The 18,840-nt window shown below is 39.7% G+C and overlaps 1 protein-coding gene across 1 annotated transcript in view; it reads left to right on the plus strand.

Annotated features, from left to right (window-relative positions):
* setd1a (SET domain containing 1A, histone lysine methyltransferase) overlaps window positions 1-18,840 on the plus strand; it is a 31,021-nt gene that overhangs the window by 9,598 nt on the left and 2,583 nt on the right. The window contains exons 7-19 of the mRNA XM_088007739.1: window positions 556-1,560; window positions 3,309-3,476; window positions 3,723-3,807; window positions 3,893-4,029; window positions 4,508-4,544; window positions 4,625-4,817; window positions 5,661-5,704; window positions 6,046-7,286; window positions 8,990-9,344; window positions 9,986-10,167; window positions 16,178-16,288; window positions 16,835-16,954; window positions 18,169-18,306. Coding sequence (XP_087863865.1) covers window positions 556-1,560; window positions 3,309-3,476; window positions 3,723-3,807; window positions 3,893-4,029; window positions 4,508-4,544; window positions 4,625-4,817; window positions 5,661-5,704; window positions 6,046-7,286; window positions 8,990-9,344; window positions 9,986-10,167; window positions 16,178-16,288; window positions 16,835-16,954; window positions 18,169-18,306 — 3,816 coding nt within the window. The remainder of the gene's footprint in view (window positions 1-555; window positions 1,561-3,308; window positions 3,477-3,722; window positions 3,808-3,892; window positions 4,030-4,507; window positions 4,545-4,624; window positions 4,818-5,660; window positions 5,705-6,045; window positions 7,287-8,989; window positions 9,345-9,985; window positions 10,168-16,177; window positions 16,289-16,834; window positions 16,955-18,168; window positions 18,307-18,840) is intronic.

The following is an 18,840-nucleotide window of genomic DNA, read 5'->3' on the forward strand; positions in this document are numbered from 1 at the left end:
CATTCTTCAAAAACCTTCCTAAAAGGTGCAACGTCTGCTTTTGAGTAAAAGTTGCTGAATGTTTCAAGTTCGGTTCGAAAATACTTCATTAATCCTGAAGGAAAAATAAAAAGTTAAATAATTTATGGTCTTGCTTAGTGACATTTAATTAAATGAGCACTTTGTGTTGTAATTTGCACATTTAGAAAACTTTCTCTGTATACATTTCTCTCTAAGATTTGATTGACTGCATCAGAATCCAACTTTGAGCTGCCATTTTTGTCCTGCACAAAATCACATGGAGTGCCATAAATGGCCCCCGGGCCACACTTTGGACACCCCTGACTTACACTGAGAAAACTAAGAGGTTGTTCCACCATTAGGGCTGAGCCTCTCTCTCTGACCACTGATTGAGTTTTAGACATTTGCTGAGGTGGATAAGAAGTATCGACCGATCACTAATCTCCCAAAGTCCAGGAATGGTTTATCAGTTCACCCTTCCTCTTTTATTCCTTTTTCTTTGTTTCCTGTTAAGAGTCGGTGGTTCCTCGAACTGTAACTTCTGTGTTTTGTCAGGCGTCTCCTCATTCTTCTGGTGAAGACATGGAGATCTCAGACGACGACGCCGAGGAAACGACCACCATAACAACCGTCGCGACTCACCAGCCGACAGTTGCCTCAGGATCAACGCCGTCGTCCTCACAAGCCGCCGCCGCTGCCGGACTCTCGCAGCCGGCAGACCCCTCATCCTCTCCGCCACCCATCTCTGATTCCTCACAGCACTTTGGGACCTCCATGCACCCGCCGATTCCTTCCTACCCGCCCCATTTACCGCCCCCTCCTCCGCCCGGCTACTCCCTTCAGCCGCCGCCTCCGCCTGGGATTCCACCTCTTCCTCACATGGAGCTACACCCCGAGTATCCTCCCCCGATGCCCCACCACATGTACGACTACGCCACCTCCATGGAGCTGATGAACCAGTACAGCGGTGGAGCCCCCATGTCCTTCCAAATGCAAACACACATGCTAAGCCGCCTGCATCAGATGCGTTTGTCGTCGTCCAACGGCACGCCAGGGCCGAGCGAGGCTGCGACCGGAGACTACGCGTCGTATCATCTCCACTCTATGCCGCCGCCTCACACGCACCACCCCTACATGGACCAAGAGGGCAATGGGGCGGGGGCGCACTACGACCAGGACCACAGATACATGCCGCCCCACATGTCATACCCCTACCACGAAGCCCACAGCACTCAGATCCCGCCGCCTCCGCACCACAGCATCCCGCCTCCGCACTCCGGGTGGCCGCCGCACGTCTTGCCGCCTCACTTCCAGTCCTACATGCCGCCGCCCGGCTACGGCACCATGCTGACCGGGGAGGGGGACGAGTACAGCGCCTCTGGGGAGGCGATGCCCATGATGGCAGAGAATCCGCACGAAGCGACGGTTCAGATGGTGCTGGCCTCGTTGATCCAGGAGATGAAGAACATCGTGCAGCGGGACCTGAACCGCAAAATGGTGGAGAATGTCGCCTTCGCCACTTTTGATGAGTGGTGGGACAGGAAGGAGACCAAGGCCAAGGTGATCAATCAATTAATCAATCAACTTTATTCCTCTAGTACATTTCAAAGTGCTTTACGTCATGAAAACATCATAAACGCATCATTTTGACACGTTGTATGTTTGGAAATGCAGAATACTGAGCGCAAAGAGCCGATGCTTTTCCACGCCGTCCAAAGCTGCGGTGGAATGATTAGCTAAATGAAACCTGGAGATGGAGGCGTTATTAATTTGGTGCCCCAGCAAGCAGAAAATTAACACGGAAAAACCATCGAACGATTCAGGGCCACTTTTCTTCTCGCTCCGTGTTGGCTACGCTACGCTAGAATCGTTGCCATAGCAACTGACAGCAGCGTCACTTTATGTTTCATAACTCAACAAGAAAAAACACGGAAACATTTCCCACACGGAGAACAGGACATTCGGTCCGTTACAGTTTTATGTTTTCAGACTTGATGGTCATTTTGTGACTATTGATAAGTGATCACTCTGGTAGGTTAGCTATCGCTGCTATTAGCTAAGCTAACACTGTGGTGGTAGATTAGCTAATTTAATCCCCTGCTCTACTGATGATCTGTCAGAGTTGGTGTTTAGGTCGCCTATTTATTTATTTGGTAACTGAACCAAAACACAGAATTCTGCAGCACATCTACATGTTACGGCTGTCATAGTCAAGCTAGCATCACTGACCAACTTCGTCTTCCTCGTTTTTATTAAAACCTTTGCCTGACTGTATCTACTTGGCATAGTGTTGACAATTAGCAGCAAAGCACTGCGTCCCTTTTTGTTTTAGATATCAGGCGTACATTTAAGATTTAGCACTTTATTGATAACTTAACAGCTAAAACCAAAGGCAGTCATTGTCAGCGAGCAGCTTTGGTCAATGACTGGGGGGGCCATGGTCATCAATTGTGAAAACAGTAGCAGACTTTACAATTTGTCAAGCGTCATCATCAAAATCATCAAGCATATCTGTCAATGTTCTGTTTATTATGGGTCAAAATCACCTTTGAACAGGTGGGATTTTGGTCTAGAAGAGTCTTAAAGAAACTCAGTGTTTCAGCTGTTTTGCAGTTTTCTGGATGTTTGTTCTAGATTTATGATGCATAGAAGCTGATTCTTCTATGCATACTTGTACTTCTAACACAAAATTCAAGTTCTCAAAAGTTTAGGGCTGCAACTAACAATTATTATTGTAATTGATTATTCTGACAATTAATTGATTAATCAAATAAAAATGTACACATTCTGCAAATTTGTCAATAAACCAGTTTGTTTACACAATATTAGAAATACATTAAAATATGCAAATAAACAAATCGATCAATGTTTTAAATAAGAAAATTCTCAAGTAGTTAAATGAAATTAAGGCTGATTAATTGGTTATTCTATAGATGTTCTGAGGATTAATCGGCTAAAAAAATGTCACTTTCTACATTTTTTTCACTTAAACTTTTTATGCAACGTTAGAAAAGCATTAAATCTACAATGCTTTTGTAGCATTGTAGATTTAATAGGTATTTAAAAGGGATTAAAATACTTTAACCCCTTTTAAAAATAAGAAAATAAACATTTTATTGCCTAAGATGCAACAACATAGCGTTCATTTAGGGAACAACTTTTTTAGTTGTAGCAAAAATATGCGTCTGCAGCTGAATATCCTTCTAACATCAGCATGTGAAGAGCTCAACCCTTTCTGCTTGATTGCCAGGAGTTGTGCCTAATTGAAGCCATTTGGGATTTTAAATTGAGAATGTTTTGTTCTTCAGCCTTTCCAGACGATGGTTAGGGGAGTGTCTGCCTTACGGGACGATGAGAAGAAAGAGGAAAAGGTCAACCGTCCTCGAGAGCCTCTGATGTCGCTTGTGGATTGGGCGAAAAGTGGGGGGTTGGAGGGGTTTTCTCTCCGTGGAGCGCTGCGATTACCTTCATTCAAGGTAAAAATATCATAATTCTTTACATTTGAAATTATCCACATCTGCTGCTTGAAGAATTTTGCCAGTTTTGAGTTTTATTTCTTAGAAAAGACCAAGCTGTTCCCGAATTTTAAATACTCTCATTTAATGTTTAGTGTTCCCAGATTGTGTGCTATTAAACACAACTGTAAAGTTTAGCTGGAACTATAACATTCATTGACTTTTGTTTTTACAATTAACAAAACATGTCGATGTTCAACGGTGCAGGTGAAAAGGAAAGAACCTCAGGACTTCAAAGAGGGAGACTTGAAGAGGCCTCGGCCTTCAACTCCACCGGATGAAGATGATGAAGGTTTGTTGATGTTGACGCTTTAAAAAGAGGGTTTAAACTAATCGACCGGAAGGAAATGACTCTTAAATCGATGTCTGGTTCTCAGCTGGGAGAATGCCAGAGGCAGACAGGCATGCAGCTGATCGGGACAACAAGAGGAGGAAAAAGAAGCCAAGAAGTCGTAAACCCTGGGAGCTCGACAGCGAAGGAGAGGAAACATCCGACGGCTCATCGAGCGAGAAGGCATGAGACACTTTTATTAGTGTCATGCATATTTCCTGAAATATGCGTTTCAGGAAATATCCTGAAACGCATATTTCAAATTAAACTAGTGTATTTTGAGCTGAAGAAAATAACTGAATGTAAATCTTCAGATAGGACTGAAACGATTAATCGATTTTTCAAGTAATTATTTGTTTTAGCTGCAGATACAGGCTTTGCTACAAGAATTCACTGAAGGACTGTTTTGTTTCTGCGTTTTAGGCAACAAAATGTTTATTTTCTTATCTATAAAAGAACAAATTTTTCTTTGCATCCCTTTAATACTGTGTAAAAGAGTAAATATGTATGAATGTGCCAATTTTTCTATCTGATTAATCGTCAGATCAATTGATTTCTAAAAGAATGATTAGTTGCAGCCCAACTTAATTGTTTTAGGAGTGATTCATGTTTTTCGCTAGATGGCAGCATTTCACTTGTAATGTTTTCCTTTTCTCTGCAGGAGGACGAAGAAGTGGAAAGTGAAAAGGAATCAGATGGTAAAACCCAATGACTCTAAATGTTTATTTTTCTCCTTTCAGTAAAGAAACCAGTTAACTGCCTTTGTTTTCTCTTACAGATGACGGACTCAGCAGTGACAGCGACGATGAGAGCCTGTCTTCGTCCTCTGAAGGTTCCTCCTCTTCGGCGTCCTCCTCTTCGTCCTCCTCTGAGGATGAGGAGGAGGAGGAAGGGGAGCTAGTGGAAAGTGCCGGTCCAGACTCCATGGATGAGTCGACAATGGACAGCACAACTGAGAAGGAGGACGACAGGCATGTTGTGTTTTTTAAAATAAGACATTTTATTTCTCCCTGTCTGAAGTTAAAATCAGACCAAATTTCTCCTGTTTCAGGCTAATTAGGATCAACAAAATTATTTCTATTCGCTAAATTCCAAAGCGAATAAATAAATATTAAATTAAAGCCGCTTAGGATGTGGATTTATGTTGGTCCAAAATTTTCCAGCAGGGGGCGTTATCCGACATCAGTAAGCAATAAGTCTATTAACCACCTGATAAATTAAAACTAGCTTCATAGTTTCCATAATTTTTCTCTGTTTCAACCATAAACTGGATGATAAAAGTCTTCAGTCATTTTATTTGTTATTTTATTCATTTATTTTATATATTTATCTTTCAGTTCCAGTGTTAAATGTTCATCAGAAATCAAAGTTTATTGATCTTAGAGAATGTGTTCCTGCATTATTGTGCCATTATTACCACTATATTACTTGAAAATAGTCTTAAAACAACAATATTATCGTTTATCGCTTCTCTGACGATATGTCGTCTCGTAAAATTTTATATCGTGACAGGCCTAAGTTTTTTTATATATTTAAATTATCTTCCAATTCCAGGATAAAATGTTCACTAGAAATCAAAGCTTATTCATCTTTAAGAGGATGAACTTCTTACGCTTTTTGAAAATGGTCTCAAAACAATATTATCGCTTATCACAATAACTTCTGGACAGTTTATCTGCATAAATCAGGAAAATATTTTAATAATTTTATATGCAGTGGGATATGAAGTGGAAATCTATTGGGTCAAATAGTTTTGATAACTATTCAGTCTTTATTTCCTGCTCAGATCATTTTTTTCTTCTGTTTTTTCTCAGGGAAATTGTTGCAGCTGCTGTTCCAAAGGTCGACATCAAAAAAGGTTGGTCAGCATTTTTTATCTCATTTTTATTAAGCCTCCAAAACCAGGGGCAAATTTTAAATGAAAGTCGGAAGTACCTTTGATTTCTTCCAGTCTGAGGTCTATTTGGATTATTTTCTCAAATGTCTGCCTCCCTTTACTGGTGCAGTTGTGATTAAAGTCCGAGGTGAAAGTCATAATTCCCAGATTAAAGTTTGAATTCTGATTAAATTCTCTGTCTAAATTCGGAATTTTGATTTTAAAAAGTAAAAGTCAGAATAAGCTTTCACTGTAAATCTGGTTCCCTCATTCAGTCTGTGAGTTATATTTGCATAATCTGCTCTAATCTGTCTCTCCTTTAGGTTTTCCTAAGGAAATCAAGGCCGATATCCCGGCGGCTCCTTCGTCTCCGCTCGGCCCTCGCCCTTCGTCTCCAAACGCTTTCGTTCCTCCTCTGAAGAAACGCAGGAAGACCGTTTCCTTCTCCACAGACGAGAACGACGGCAAACCGCCGCTCCCGGCGCCGTCGCCAACGCAGCCGGGAAGCGAGGCTCCGCCCACCGCCGACAAGCCTCTGGACTCCCCCATCACGCCGCCGCCTGCCTGCCGCCCCGCTCACGGCATCCAGCTGCTTCCTTTCGCCTCGAAACCCGGCGAAGGCAACGCGCTCATCGTCCCGCCGCCGAGCCGGAACCAGGACCCCGACGAGTCCAAGAAGACGCCCCTGGCTCCCTCCCCGAAATCCCCCGGCAAGCGGGTCGCGGGCAAAGACTCGCCCAAGCCCGCCGCCGCTCCGGTCATGGTGTGCCGCACTGTTCAGAACCTGCCGCTGGACCACGCCTCGATGTGTCGCATGGCGTTCGAGGAAGCCCCTGCGGCGGCGCCGGGCAACAAGCGGTCCAGAGGCCGGACCCGGACGCCCAGCGTGTGCCATGCCGTCAGGGAGGATGCGGAGGACGAGGAGGACGGCGAGCAGCGTCTGAGGATCAGGGAGCAGGTCGGCGCGTCCAGCCTGCTGCAGCTGGCCGGCGCCGACCTGTCGGTGCTGGCGGACGTGGCGCTGAAAATGGACCCGGACGCCGGGGACTCGGAGGAGACGGAGACGTCGGACGAGGCTGAGGAGCAGAAGATGGAGGGCGACCCGTTCTCCCTGGAGTCGCTGGCTCTGCTGATGAGCCCCGGCGGCGTCGTCGTACTTCTGGAGCACAACTACTGCAAACCTCCGGCGCTCGCCGCCGCCACTGTGGCGTCCGGCGCCAGGAAACCCGCTGCGAGGCAGGACGCGTCCGTGTTGGTGTCGGCGGACCTCAACTCCATCTCTGGAGTCCTGGAGGCGCCGGAGGAGGTGATCGGGGAGGCGGCGCCGCCCAGAGGAGACAAAGGCGAGTACTTCTCCCCGGTGGGAGATCTGGGCGACTCTGATGATGACAGACAGGTGGCGCCAGTGTCTCCGTCAGCAAAGAGGAAGAATTACAAAGGCCTGGAGGTCGACCAGGACAAGAGCGAGAAGAGGAAGAGGAAAGACAAGGAGAACCTGGAGCCGCATCGCACGAAAAAACAGAAGGAGCCGCTGGGCAAGAAGCAGAGGAAGAGGAAGCTGGAGGTGGGTGGCTTCAACACATTCTGGGATTAAAGTCAGAACTCTGGGATTAAAATCTGAACTCTGGGATTAAAGTCAGAGTTATCAGATTAAAGTCAAAATTCCCACATTAAAGTGTGAATTCTGATTTTAAAAAGTCAAATTAAGATCAAAATTCTCAGAATTTTTAGAATAAAGTCAAAATTCCCAGATTAAAGCCAGAATTCTCAGATTAAAGTGTGAGACCAGAACTATAGTCAGAGAAAGTCGCACCGAACAGCAGAAGGAGCAGATTGGTACGACCAGAGGAAGCTGGAGGTGTGTGGTTTCCCCACAAGTGAAATAACTGTGACGTTGTTTGTTTTAAAACCCGCCGTCAGCTCACGTCATGGGAACACATTTGCTTCGTCATTTCTCGTTACGCCATGCAGGTTTTTCCACTGTAAAAGAACTGACACACGGTTTTGTCGCCATATGATGTGGTACTCTCGTGAGATTACTTTGTTATGGTAATAATAGCGACTCGAACTCCAATGCTGGTCTTGAAAAATATTTGCAATACTCTTTAGTCCTTGTCAAACGACGTTTTGACTAAAGTCAAAAGGATTGGAGACAGCTTTTTCTTTCTCTTTCTCACTGTTTGCGTTTTAATGATGGTTTTTATTTTAATTATGTAAAGCACTTTGAAATGCCTTGCTGCTGAAATGTGCTATACAAATAAAATTTGATTGATTGATTGATTGATTTAGGAAACCAGCCACAGAAAAGAGCAGGCCTTACATCCCTAAACTGTTTGGAGTGAACTAACTCTCTCACTCTGCGGTTACCTAGCAACTCGCTCACTCTTTGGTTGCCTAGCAACAACCTGTTGAGTAACTTGCACAGCAGCAGTTTAAGGGTTTGCCGCTGTGCCTCGTAACTGTTTAAATCAACAACAGCGTGGAGTGAAAAAATGGATAAAACAGGAAGGTCACGACACCGGACTGGGAGTATTTGAGATATTTAAGACAAAAATAATTCATAATTTTTGTCTTAGATCTTCCAAATAAATTTGGTTAAAAATGAAGAAGGACCAGCTATGATTCTTAAATCCAGATATAACAACAAATGTGGGTTTTTAACAGTTTTTTTCAGTTCAGTTTTGGAATATTTGCATTAAATTTCAATGGATATATTGTATGTCCAACGGGTTTTATTTGGATGGCCTGAGACAAAACGGCTGTTTTAAGTTGTTATAATGGATCTAACACTTTTTTCACCAACATTGAGGAATTATTTTCTTAAAATAAGCTCTTATATCTTGCTTAAAAGTTACTTGTAAGTTAATTTCGTCTTATTTTAAGTGTTCTAAGATATTTACACTAGAAACTAGACCAAACGTACTTGGTAAGATTTTGTATTTTTGCAGTGTAGCCTGAGTGTTTGTTACTACATGTTCTCACGCTGCCAGTCACCAGAACCTTGTTGTTCACACAAAGAGTTTGTACATCCTTTACAAAATGACATACAAAGCCATTTTGTTGGTTTTTTCTCTTCCACATTGGTGAAGAGTGGAATACATGTTTATTTTTGTTGGTCTCTAAGCCATGGTGCATCTATGCTTTGTTCTGCACTTGCCTACCAAGATGGCGCGGATCCCTTCTGGTTCCCACTTCGTTTTTATTTATTCATCTTAAATGTTAACAGTGTGGTATGTTGTTACCAACAATGAGCCTTTTTCCCTGCAGGAATCAGATTTTGAGGAGGATGTTGACGTGGAGGAGCTGGAGTCTGGAGAACTTTCCAGCTCGGACACGGAGAACGAAGTGGCTGAAGGGATGAGGAAGAGCGAGCGTCTCTTTCTGCAGGAGGCCGGGGTGATGTCGTCGCAGAGCTGGCCCAAACCAGTGCTAGCGCCTGAGCCGCTACTTTTAAAGTTTGAAAACCGCAGCGAGTTTGAGCAGATGACCATCCTGTATGACATCTGGAACTCGGGTCTGGACGGGGAAGACTTGAGCTTCCTGAAGAAGACGTACGAGAAGCTGCTGCAGGACGACCACAGCTCCGACTGGCTCAACGACACCCACTGGGTCAGCCACACTGATATCCTTTACAACTGGCCTCTCTTTGGCTGTTCAGTGGGAACATTTCCACAGAAACATGAAGGTGTCCAAACTGCGGCGCGAGGGCCATTTCTAGCCCTCTTAGTTATTTTGTTCGGCCCTCAACCACAATACAAAAAGGGCAGAATCTTGTTTTTCCAGCTCAGGATTTGAGGCTGATCCAGTTAAAAATTAAAATCTTAGGGAAGTTTTTACTGCTTTTCTACGGAAGCCAAGAGGAGTCTTAATCACTTTTGATTTCTCTTTATAACAAGAGATTTATGTTATCACAAGACTGCAATGTCCGTTTTCTCAAGATACCGAGTTGATTTCTCGTTTTACGCATTTATTTTTTCCCAGTTATTTTCTTGAATTAACGAGTTAATTTCCCATTTTCTGCATTTCCTTCTTCCTGCTGGTTTTCTCAATCTAACAAGTTGATCTTTCACATATATTTTTTGCTGAAGGTTTTTTTCTTTTCTATGGATTTTGATTTATTTACAAACTTAGCTAAAAAATAAATAAATCTTTTGTGTCCCTCAGTTACTTTGAACTTTGACCCTTTTGGCCAGGAGGTACCAACTATTAGATCGGTTGTCGAAGTAGACCTGTTTCTTGTTGCCCTTGACCTCTGACCTGCACTAACCAATTTGCCGAACCCCCGGCGTAAAAAGAAGAGCGCGGACGGCCAGCTGCGGGAGCATGTGACGGGATGCGCCAGGAGCGAAGGATACTACGCCATCAGCCGCAAGGAGAAGGACGTCTACCTGGACCTGGACCTGCCTGAGCAGGTCATACGGGAAGTCGAAAACGTCGACACCTCGGTGAGTTTTTATCCCCCATCAACAAACCTCTTAACTTTTTATGCATTTTTTAAAAATCTTTTTGAAAAACTTTCTTAAATTTACACGTAAGAACCGATTTTATATGCACTGAAAAGTTTAGATTTTTATTCTCAGGATGTTTTTGATTTTTCAGCTCAGGTTGGTTTTTCTTGTTTATAAGTTGAGTTTGGTGTCAAGTCGAACTGCAACTATTGATTATTTTACTAATCAATTATTCAGACTATTAATTGGATAAAGAAATTGGATTTCTCCATTTCACCACTTGTGCCTTTTATGTGCACTTTTAGAAACTCATTAAAGATCCAAATAAACAATTAAATGACTTTTTGAAATGTGAAAAACCTTTTGTTTTTTTGTGCTTAAAGTACACCACCATACGTGAAATACTCATACTTTTCTGGTTGACTTCACATCAACAAAGCGCAGGGCTGATCTGCTGACTGTTTTTGATCAAATGGTTAATAACTGATAGAAAAATATGCTTGATATCAGATTTTATTTGCAGAATTTGAAGCTTAATCTGTAGTACATACTAAAAGACATGATTTATCTTTAGAGCAAAGCGTATATATTTTTAAATCAGTTTTGGCTCAATTTCTGCTCTGAATTTGTTGTTTTTAGCAAATTGCATTGTCGATTATTTGGTTAATAAGTTAATTGACGATTAAATGAATAATCGATTAATCGTGATTAATCAGATTAATTGCTTCAGCCTAGTGTAAACTGTAGATGCGAATGAGTGAAACTGTTGAAAAGTCTTTTTATCCCCAACTACTCTGATAAAACTGAAAAATACGTCTGGATTTATTTTATTCAACAGTTTTGTTGACGTAATTTGGTTTAACAGAAGGTGTTCCCTTTGCTTTGCTTGTTAAATTAGGTTGGTGTGTTTTTGCATGAAGTAGTTGGATGTGGCTGATTGTAAAAACTTTTGCCCAACACATGAGTAAAGCGTTGAAAAGAAACATTTGTTTCTTCTTAAACTCAAATAATTTTCCTGCAGAAGCAAAGTCTGTACCAGTAAGATTTATTTAAGATTTTAAAAAGCACCCACCTGCCAAAACTTTTAGTTTTCCGGCTGGTTTTTTTAAAGACAAATTCTCTAAAAGCAAACAATGAATCTGATTATTAACCAGAAATTAATTCAAAATCAAGAGAAACGCATCATTTTGAGCTGAGACTCTTCCTGTTCTGTCAAGTTCTTTAACATAATACCAATAATTTTTAAATTAAAGCCCTCTACTACAAAACCACAACATAAAAACATGCTCTGAAATTTACATTTCTGGGAAGAGTTGCAGAAGAATTTTTGTTTAGACAAGCTTGACAATGAATTAACGCCAGAAAGAAAGAAAAGTTTCAGTATCTCCAGGTCAGGATTGGATCCAAAAGGTTGTTATTATTTAGCAATAGTCATAAAACAAGAGCTGGCTTGAAGATCCAGGGTGAAAATTACAGCCGGAGCAGATCTGGCAAGAGGAATAGAAGATTGATGGCTGTCTGAATGTGAAGGCGCAGATTTAATTGACTCAGCTGTAAACATTCAAGATGCTTCAAAGTCAATTTAGTGCTAATTTGCTTTGTTTGATGCGAGTTGAGGACGTTTGATTGCTATAAATAATAAAACATGGCTGCTAAAGGCAAACATTTGATCACGGTTTAAAGATACAAGCCTAAAATACATTTTTCTGTGGTTTTTATGGAACTGATTACATTTCTGCTGCAGAAACGCTGGGTTATATTTAGAAGAAAAATTTGATTATGCTGTTATTTTACAGGAAATGGTCCAAGCTGAATATTTCTTAAAGCGATTTAAATGCTCTGTTGCTTCCATAATCACAGTATAAAAACAGTTTTCAGAAGCAGGAATATGTGCAGCTTGACCCAAAATATTTATAGCAAAGACCGTAAATGGTGACTGCCAGAAGCGCTGGAAAAGAAAACGACCCAAGTCTGTTAAATCGCTTATCGTTCCTTGAATTACGAGAAGAGAAGAAATGGATGTTTCTCTCATAAATGACGAATCATCTGAGGTTCGGCTGCAGAGGTTTTCATCAGTAATGTAAACAAATTGCTTTTGGGAGTTTTGTTTAAACCAGGTGAAGCTAAAACTATGGCTTGAGTTTTGGGTAGAACTTATTTAAAGTTTTTTATTTCTATTTCATCTTAGATGCAAAATGTAAATGTATTCTGTACAGTTTGGCTTAATTTCAGCCCTGAATGTGTTTTTCTTTTAGCAAATAACCTTTTTGAGTCTGTATGCTTCAGTAAATGATTAATCGATTGCTGAATTAGTTTACAATTATTTACACAATTGATTAATCACAATTAATCATGATTAATTTGATCAAATTAATCATAATAATCCAATTAATCACAATAATCACGATTAATCACAATTCATAGTTTCAGTTCCACTTAAAACCTTTTGAAAAAGCGCTTTCACAATGCATCCTGTCTCATTTCTGACTTTGTTTCCACCTTCAAACTTGCGATTGCTTCCTCTTTAGATCACATTAAAACAAAATATTTTAAGCTACTACTTCCTCTTCAACACCAACAGAGGATTGATTATGAAGCTAAAAATAAATCTGGGCGTCTTCAGCCGTGTAATAAATGGCTATGATTTCTCCCTTGTGCAGTAATTCTTGTTTTAAAGACATTTCCAGTATTCTTTTACATCAACATGTTAATATTTCTGGTTATTCTAGTAAACAAGATTCAGTTTTTTGGATTTTTTTGCATATTGGCCACATCCTTCATCCAAACCATAAACATTTTTCACAAAAACCCACAGAAGATCCTCTTTCATTAAATGGAAGTGCTTTGCTCGTAAAACATAATAGGAAACATGACTTGTTTCTGCATTGTTGCTTTAGTGCATCCTGGTCCAAAACAAGAAATTAACAATTATTGAGCTAAAAAACAAAACAATAATTAATTTAACGGTTCAAACGAGCCTCATTTTGAATTGACTATCTCTGCATGCTAACCTGCTTATTCAGGTTGGATGTGGATGAAAATTAGTTTTTTGGTTCCCTCTGGATTTTGAAAGTTGTTCCAGATAATGTGATGAAATGTTTTCTTAACCTTTCTGCTGAAGTTACTTTTCTTTTGCAAAAAGAACATCTGAATGTAGATATTTGATGTTTTAATTGGAAGGAAAGCTCATGTTTTTGTTTGTTATGTAATGATAAAAGTTCAAATCATCCTTAACTCGTTGGATTTCCCAACATAAGACCATTTATAAATGGTTTTTATTATCTTTTCTTCAATAAACATCTTTTCAGGCTTTTTCCCATCATCTTTTTTACATCCATGTTGTCATTTTTCCTACATATCAAGCCAAACATGATCCACTTTTTCTTCTTCCATTTGAAGCTCAATCATTGATTCAAGGCGGGACTTTTTCTGCTTTTCGTTACAAACACAAAACTGAGGAAAATATCCATCCTGGAAAATGTTTGGATCGGTTCTGTTCTTCGTCATGTTTGTGTGGAAATCCTCTCTAATTTCCACAATGACTCACTGACCAGAGGAGAAGTATTTCGTTTTGTTCGGAAAAACTTTTGTACTTTATGGGCAATTATGAGGCTGTACAGTGAAGTTATGCAACGCCACAGTCTCTTGTGTGCATTTAAATTGGTTTTATAGTTTCTCTTGCGACCACAATTACTCAGCAGTCTGCACGGCATTGTTGTGTCAAACCTTGAGGTTGTGTTTCCCTTTTTTGAAATTCCTGCTTTTGTTGGTAATAGATGCACGTGTATTTACCGGCAGTCCCTCCTCTCTCTTTCCGCTCAGGTTACTGAAATGTAAACCTGCAACAGTCTTGATGAACTGGAGGGAAAATACCTCCGTAAAGGGGTTTTCCCCTCATATGCATGTCTAGGTTTATAGAGTCTGGTTGATATTTTGTGTTTTTATTATTATTATTTTTAAATGCTCCCGGCTTCTTGCTCTTAGATTTTTAAGTTCAATGTGTCACCATGAAATTTCTCAGATTATTTTTTAAAATGTTATGATTTAAAAGGTTACATTTGTCGTTTTCAATACAGAATTACTTCACAGCACAAACATAAATGTGCAAAAACTCAGGTTAAGTTCGCAGAGCAGGCAAATGCAGCCCAAATAATCGATTAGTCTGGCGATTAGTCGATTATTCTGACAATTAATCGGTTAAATAAATTGGCACATTCTGCAGATTCTGATTTAACCACTTAAACTTATACATACAATATTATAAATGCATTAAAAGAAGCAAATACCTAACCTATATCTGGGTTTTTCACCGTGGTATAAACAGCCCAATTCCATATTTTTCACCCGCAAAAAATCCAATATGTTCTGCTTCCATGTGCTGAACCAGACAACCGTTTTCAAGGACTCTACGCAGTCGTGTCACGTTTTATCTGGTTTTATATAATTTATGTCAGAGGTGTCATAATTGTGCACCAGAGATCGGTTTTACTGCACCATAAATTGTCCCAGAAATTGATTAGTGTCATGTTTTTATATTAAAATCAATTGATTTATTATTTGTGTGTAAAACGAGGGATAGTAGTCTGCCAAAAATATTTTCTGCGGTTTTTATCAGCATCGTTGTGGTATAAAAACTAAACCAGGCATCTCAACCTTTAGTTTAGTTTATGCTGTGGAAATGAAAAGGAACCTTTCCTCCATTGCACGTTATTTCCTGTCTTCGCTCAGGCTGTATGTGATTCCCCCACACTCAAAGGAATATCCAGGGTTCAATAACACCTTTGTTAATTTCAATAAGGTGCTTTCACGGTGTGATTTCTGTAGAAAGTGCTTGACATTCTGTTTGCACAGTTTTGTAATAAAGTTGTCACAAACGTTTAGGAGAAACAAAGTCCTTCAGAAAGTCAGGTGATTATTTATGAGTTTAGTTCGAGTCAAAAGGTTGTTTATCTCAACGCAGACAGATTTATTCAAGGCAATGAATATTATCCATTATATTTTATTATGTCTGGAACTCAAGATTATTTTAGTAATCCATTATTCTGCCGATTAATCAGTTATTCTGCCGATTAATCAGTTATGCTGATGATTAATTGGGTTTGAAAAAAATGTCACTGCAGATTTCTCAACCACTTAAACTGTTTTATAAAGTATTACAAATCCATTAAGTAATGTTAATTAATACATAATTCAGTTCATGTTTTAAATAAGAAATAAAATGTCTTTTCAGCGCTGTCGGTTTAAGTGAGCGTTGATCAATTGCAACAGAGGACGCATCTAAAGATATATATGTGAAAAGCCTTTTCCGCTTGACATTTAAACTGTGTAGGAATAATCTGTTGGTTATGTTTTAGATTTCCAGTAACTGGATTGCAAAATGTGTTTTTTACAGAAGTTCAACCCGGTGAAGCTAAAACCACTTCAGGAGTTCTGAGTAGAACAAATTAACCAACAGAAGATTGAGATTTTTCTTCTTTCTCTTGTCTGGAATGTAAACTGTAAAACGCAGTTTCAGTTTTGACTTAATTACTGTTGTTTTTCCAAAAATAGCTTTATTTTTGAGCCTGTATGCTCCTTTACACGTGAATCAATTATTAAAGTAGTTGAGTATTATTTCAACAATCAATTAATCACGATTAATCGTTTCACACTTATATTTTATATATTAAAAGTATTGAAATTGGGGGACTTCTTGGTTAAATTTGCTTTGTTCTCAGACCAATCGAGTATAAAAGGTGTGTGTAAATTTGCAAAACCTCTAATTTTGACAAGAAATTATTCACAGTAATGAATTTCATAAAATGATGAACTGAAACTGTTGTCTTGACTTTATTAGTATTGTTATGTCTCCAAAGTTTGCAAATTAGCCTTGGAAATATTTGAGTTTTACTGTAGGTAATGTAGACAAACCCTGAATATTGCAAAAGCAGGTCAAGGTGCAGCTCTGGATCCGATCTTACTGAGGAATGCTCTGTCTGAAGGTTTTCTGTGTCTTGTTTCCCGGCAGGGAGCCAATCGGGTGCTGTCAGAGAGGCGCTCAGAGCAGCGGCGCCTGCTCACCGTTATCGGAACCACAGCTGTCATGGACTCTGACCTACTTAAGCTGAACCAGCTTAAGGTACAGCCAGCCTCTTGTTGGGTTACAGCCGGCCTCGTTTTCCATGCACAACACACTTTTGACATGTAGCTTGTTATTCCATGTCGAGAGCAAAATGCTTTCTTCCTCTAGCAAAGCCGTATCTGGTTTCTGGTGGTTTTAAATTCAAGTCATGCAGAGCTACTTTGAAACTATGTTAAAAATGTTTGGGTGGAGTTCTGCACTGCAAAAACACAAAATCTTACCAAGTATTTTTGGTTTAGTTTGGAACAAAACACTTTTCCTATATTATAATTTATAATAAATTAAAAATGTATTTGTCCACTGGCAGATTTTCATTAAGTAATTTTTCATCAATATTAAGGAATTGTTTACTTTAAAAAGGTCCTTATGTTGCTGAAAGTTACTCGTTTTGTCTTATTTCAAGTTTACTAAGAAATTTGCACTAGAAACTGAACCAAAAACTCTTAAGATTTTGTATTTTTGCAGCAATTGAATGATCACAACATTTAGAGAAATTAAAAGCTTGTATTTTTATTTATTTTCATTTAATTGTCCTCCTTACAGTTCAGAAAGAAGAAGCTGCGATTCGGGCGCAGCAGGATCCATGAATGGGGCCTGTTTGCCATGGAGCCCATCGCCGCCGACGAGATGGTCATCGAGTACGTCGGTCAGAACATCAGACAGGTACGACTTTATTTTATTTCATTTTTTGTCAGATAAGTGTAAAACAGAATTCAAACTCCAAAGCTTCAACAGATCAAGGATTCATTTCCCAGATTATTTCACAGCTTGTTAGAACGGGGACCTGTTATGCAAAATTCACTTTTTGCCTGTTTTTTTATTTCCACTTGGATCTAAAAACTGACCAAATATTTAAAAAAACCACCCAGGCATTTTTTGGCAATAAGTTAAGGTTGTTTTGGTGTCTGGAAAATTAACCTTTTCAAAAACTTTCAGATTGTTGAGTCACATTCCACGGGCTCTGTGCCGTTACCTAGCAACCCCAGTGGAATTCTGCTCGTTGCCTGGCAACCCAAGCTGAGTTCCGACACATTTGGTCAGCTGGTTTTACCTCTCTGTGCGGAAAAAAACAAGTGCTTTGTTGTTGACCTACAGTCCAGAAACCACTTGGTGCATTCTTTCTGTTTGCACAAGGCTCTACTAATGCTTTTCAAAGAAGTTCGGTTGTGTAGTTGCGCTATTGCAGTTGCAGTTGCAGAAAGGTGAAAGCAACACCAGTCATTACTTACTTCAGTGCAGATTTCTGTGACACACAGAAGAAATAGAAACAAACAGCAGTCCTGATTTTTATGGACATATTCACACTTCTCCCTTTTGACTTTCTGGTTAAAAACAAGATTCTTAGTTTTGCGAGTTTGAGTTCTTTGAATAAAAATGAAAGGGAAACAGTTTTAACATCTTGTAAAACAAATGTTCTGTTAAACCAGCAGTTTGTTTCTTATGTGAAACAGAATAACAGGAAATGTTGGCCTCTAGCTTTATTTTTTCTTCCATTCACAGCACAATTACCATAGCATACCAACTTTATTTATAAAGCACTTTAAAACAACCACAGCTGATACAAAGTGCTGTACATTAAAACACAACATAACAATAAAAAAAAAAACTCTTACAGTTAAAAACAAACATACAATTTAAAACTAGATCCTGCTGGAGTTGAAAGCCAAGTAAAATAGATGAGTTTTAAGACGAGCTTATATGCGTTATGGGTTAATAAATGTGGCTAAAATGGAATCCAAAATAATTTAAATGGGAAAAATGCATCCAGCTCATTCTGAAATGACATTACATGTGCTATAAAATGTAGTGAAGATGTTTTGTTCACCTTTTTGTGTTTTGCCACCAACTAAATCTAATTTTCCGACTCGTTGATGCAGATGGTGGCCGACAACCGGGAGAAGCGGTACGCTCAGCAGGGCATCGGGAGCAGCTACCTGTTCAGGGTGGACCACGACACGATAATAGACGCCACCAAGTGTGGCAACCTGGCGCGTTTCATCAACCACTGCTGCACTGTGAGTCTCCACCAAATCTATCGGCTTTATGGGTGTGGCGCTTTTCAGGCAGTTCAAAGAGCTTTACCTCATGAAAACATTAAAACGGCACAAACGCATCAACAACCCGCTTAGAGCTGCTTTTGAAACATAATAAATTAAACATTGGTCAGTATATTTGATGTGTATTGATGATTTTGATTATGGCAGTTGACAAAATGTGATGTTTGTTACTGGCAGAGTTGGGAAGTAACTAGTTACATTTACTCAATTACATTTACTGGGGTAACTTTTTTGAAAAACTGTTCTGTTAGGAGTATTTTTACTATATTGTACTTTTCACTTTTGCTTGTGTAACTTCATTAGTAAGTATTTTTACTCTTGAGTAAATTTCTGGATTTTCTACCCACTGAATGAAAAACAAAAATATTTTAACCAAAAATTCACCAGACACAGACCCCTGCAGTTTTTGTTACATTTATTAGTTTTTTTAATTGGGAAATTAAACTGATGTGGAAAAATGTTCTTTTGCCTGATTTTGTTGAATTATTGTCA

This window comes from Poecilia mexicana, unplaced genomic scaffold (genome assembly GCF_051168715.1).
Source record: "Poecilia mexicana isolate PSO_F unplaced genomic scaffold, ASM5116871v1 scaffold_8, whole genome shotgun sequence".
NCBI classification, from domain to species: domain Eukaryota; kingdom Metazoa; phylum Chordata; class Actinopteri; order Cyprinodontiformes; family Poeciliidae; genus Poecilia; species Poecilia mexicana.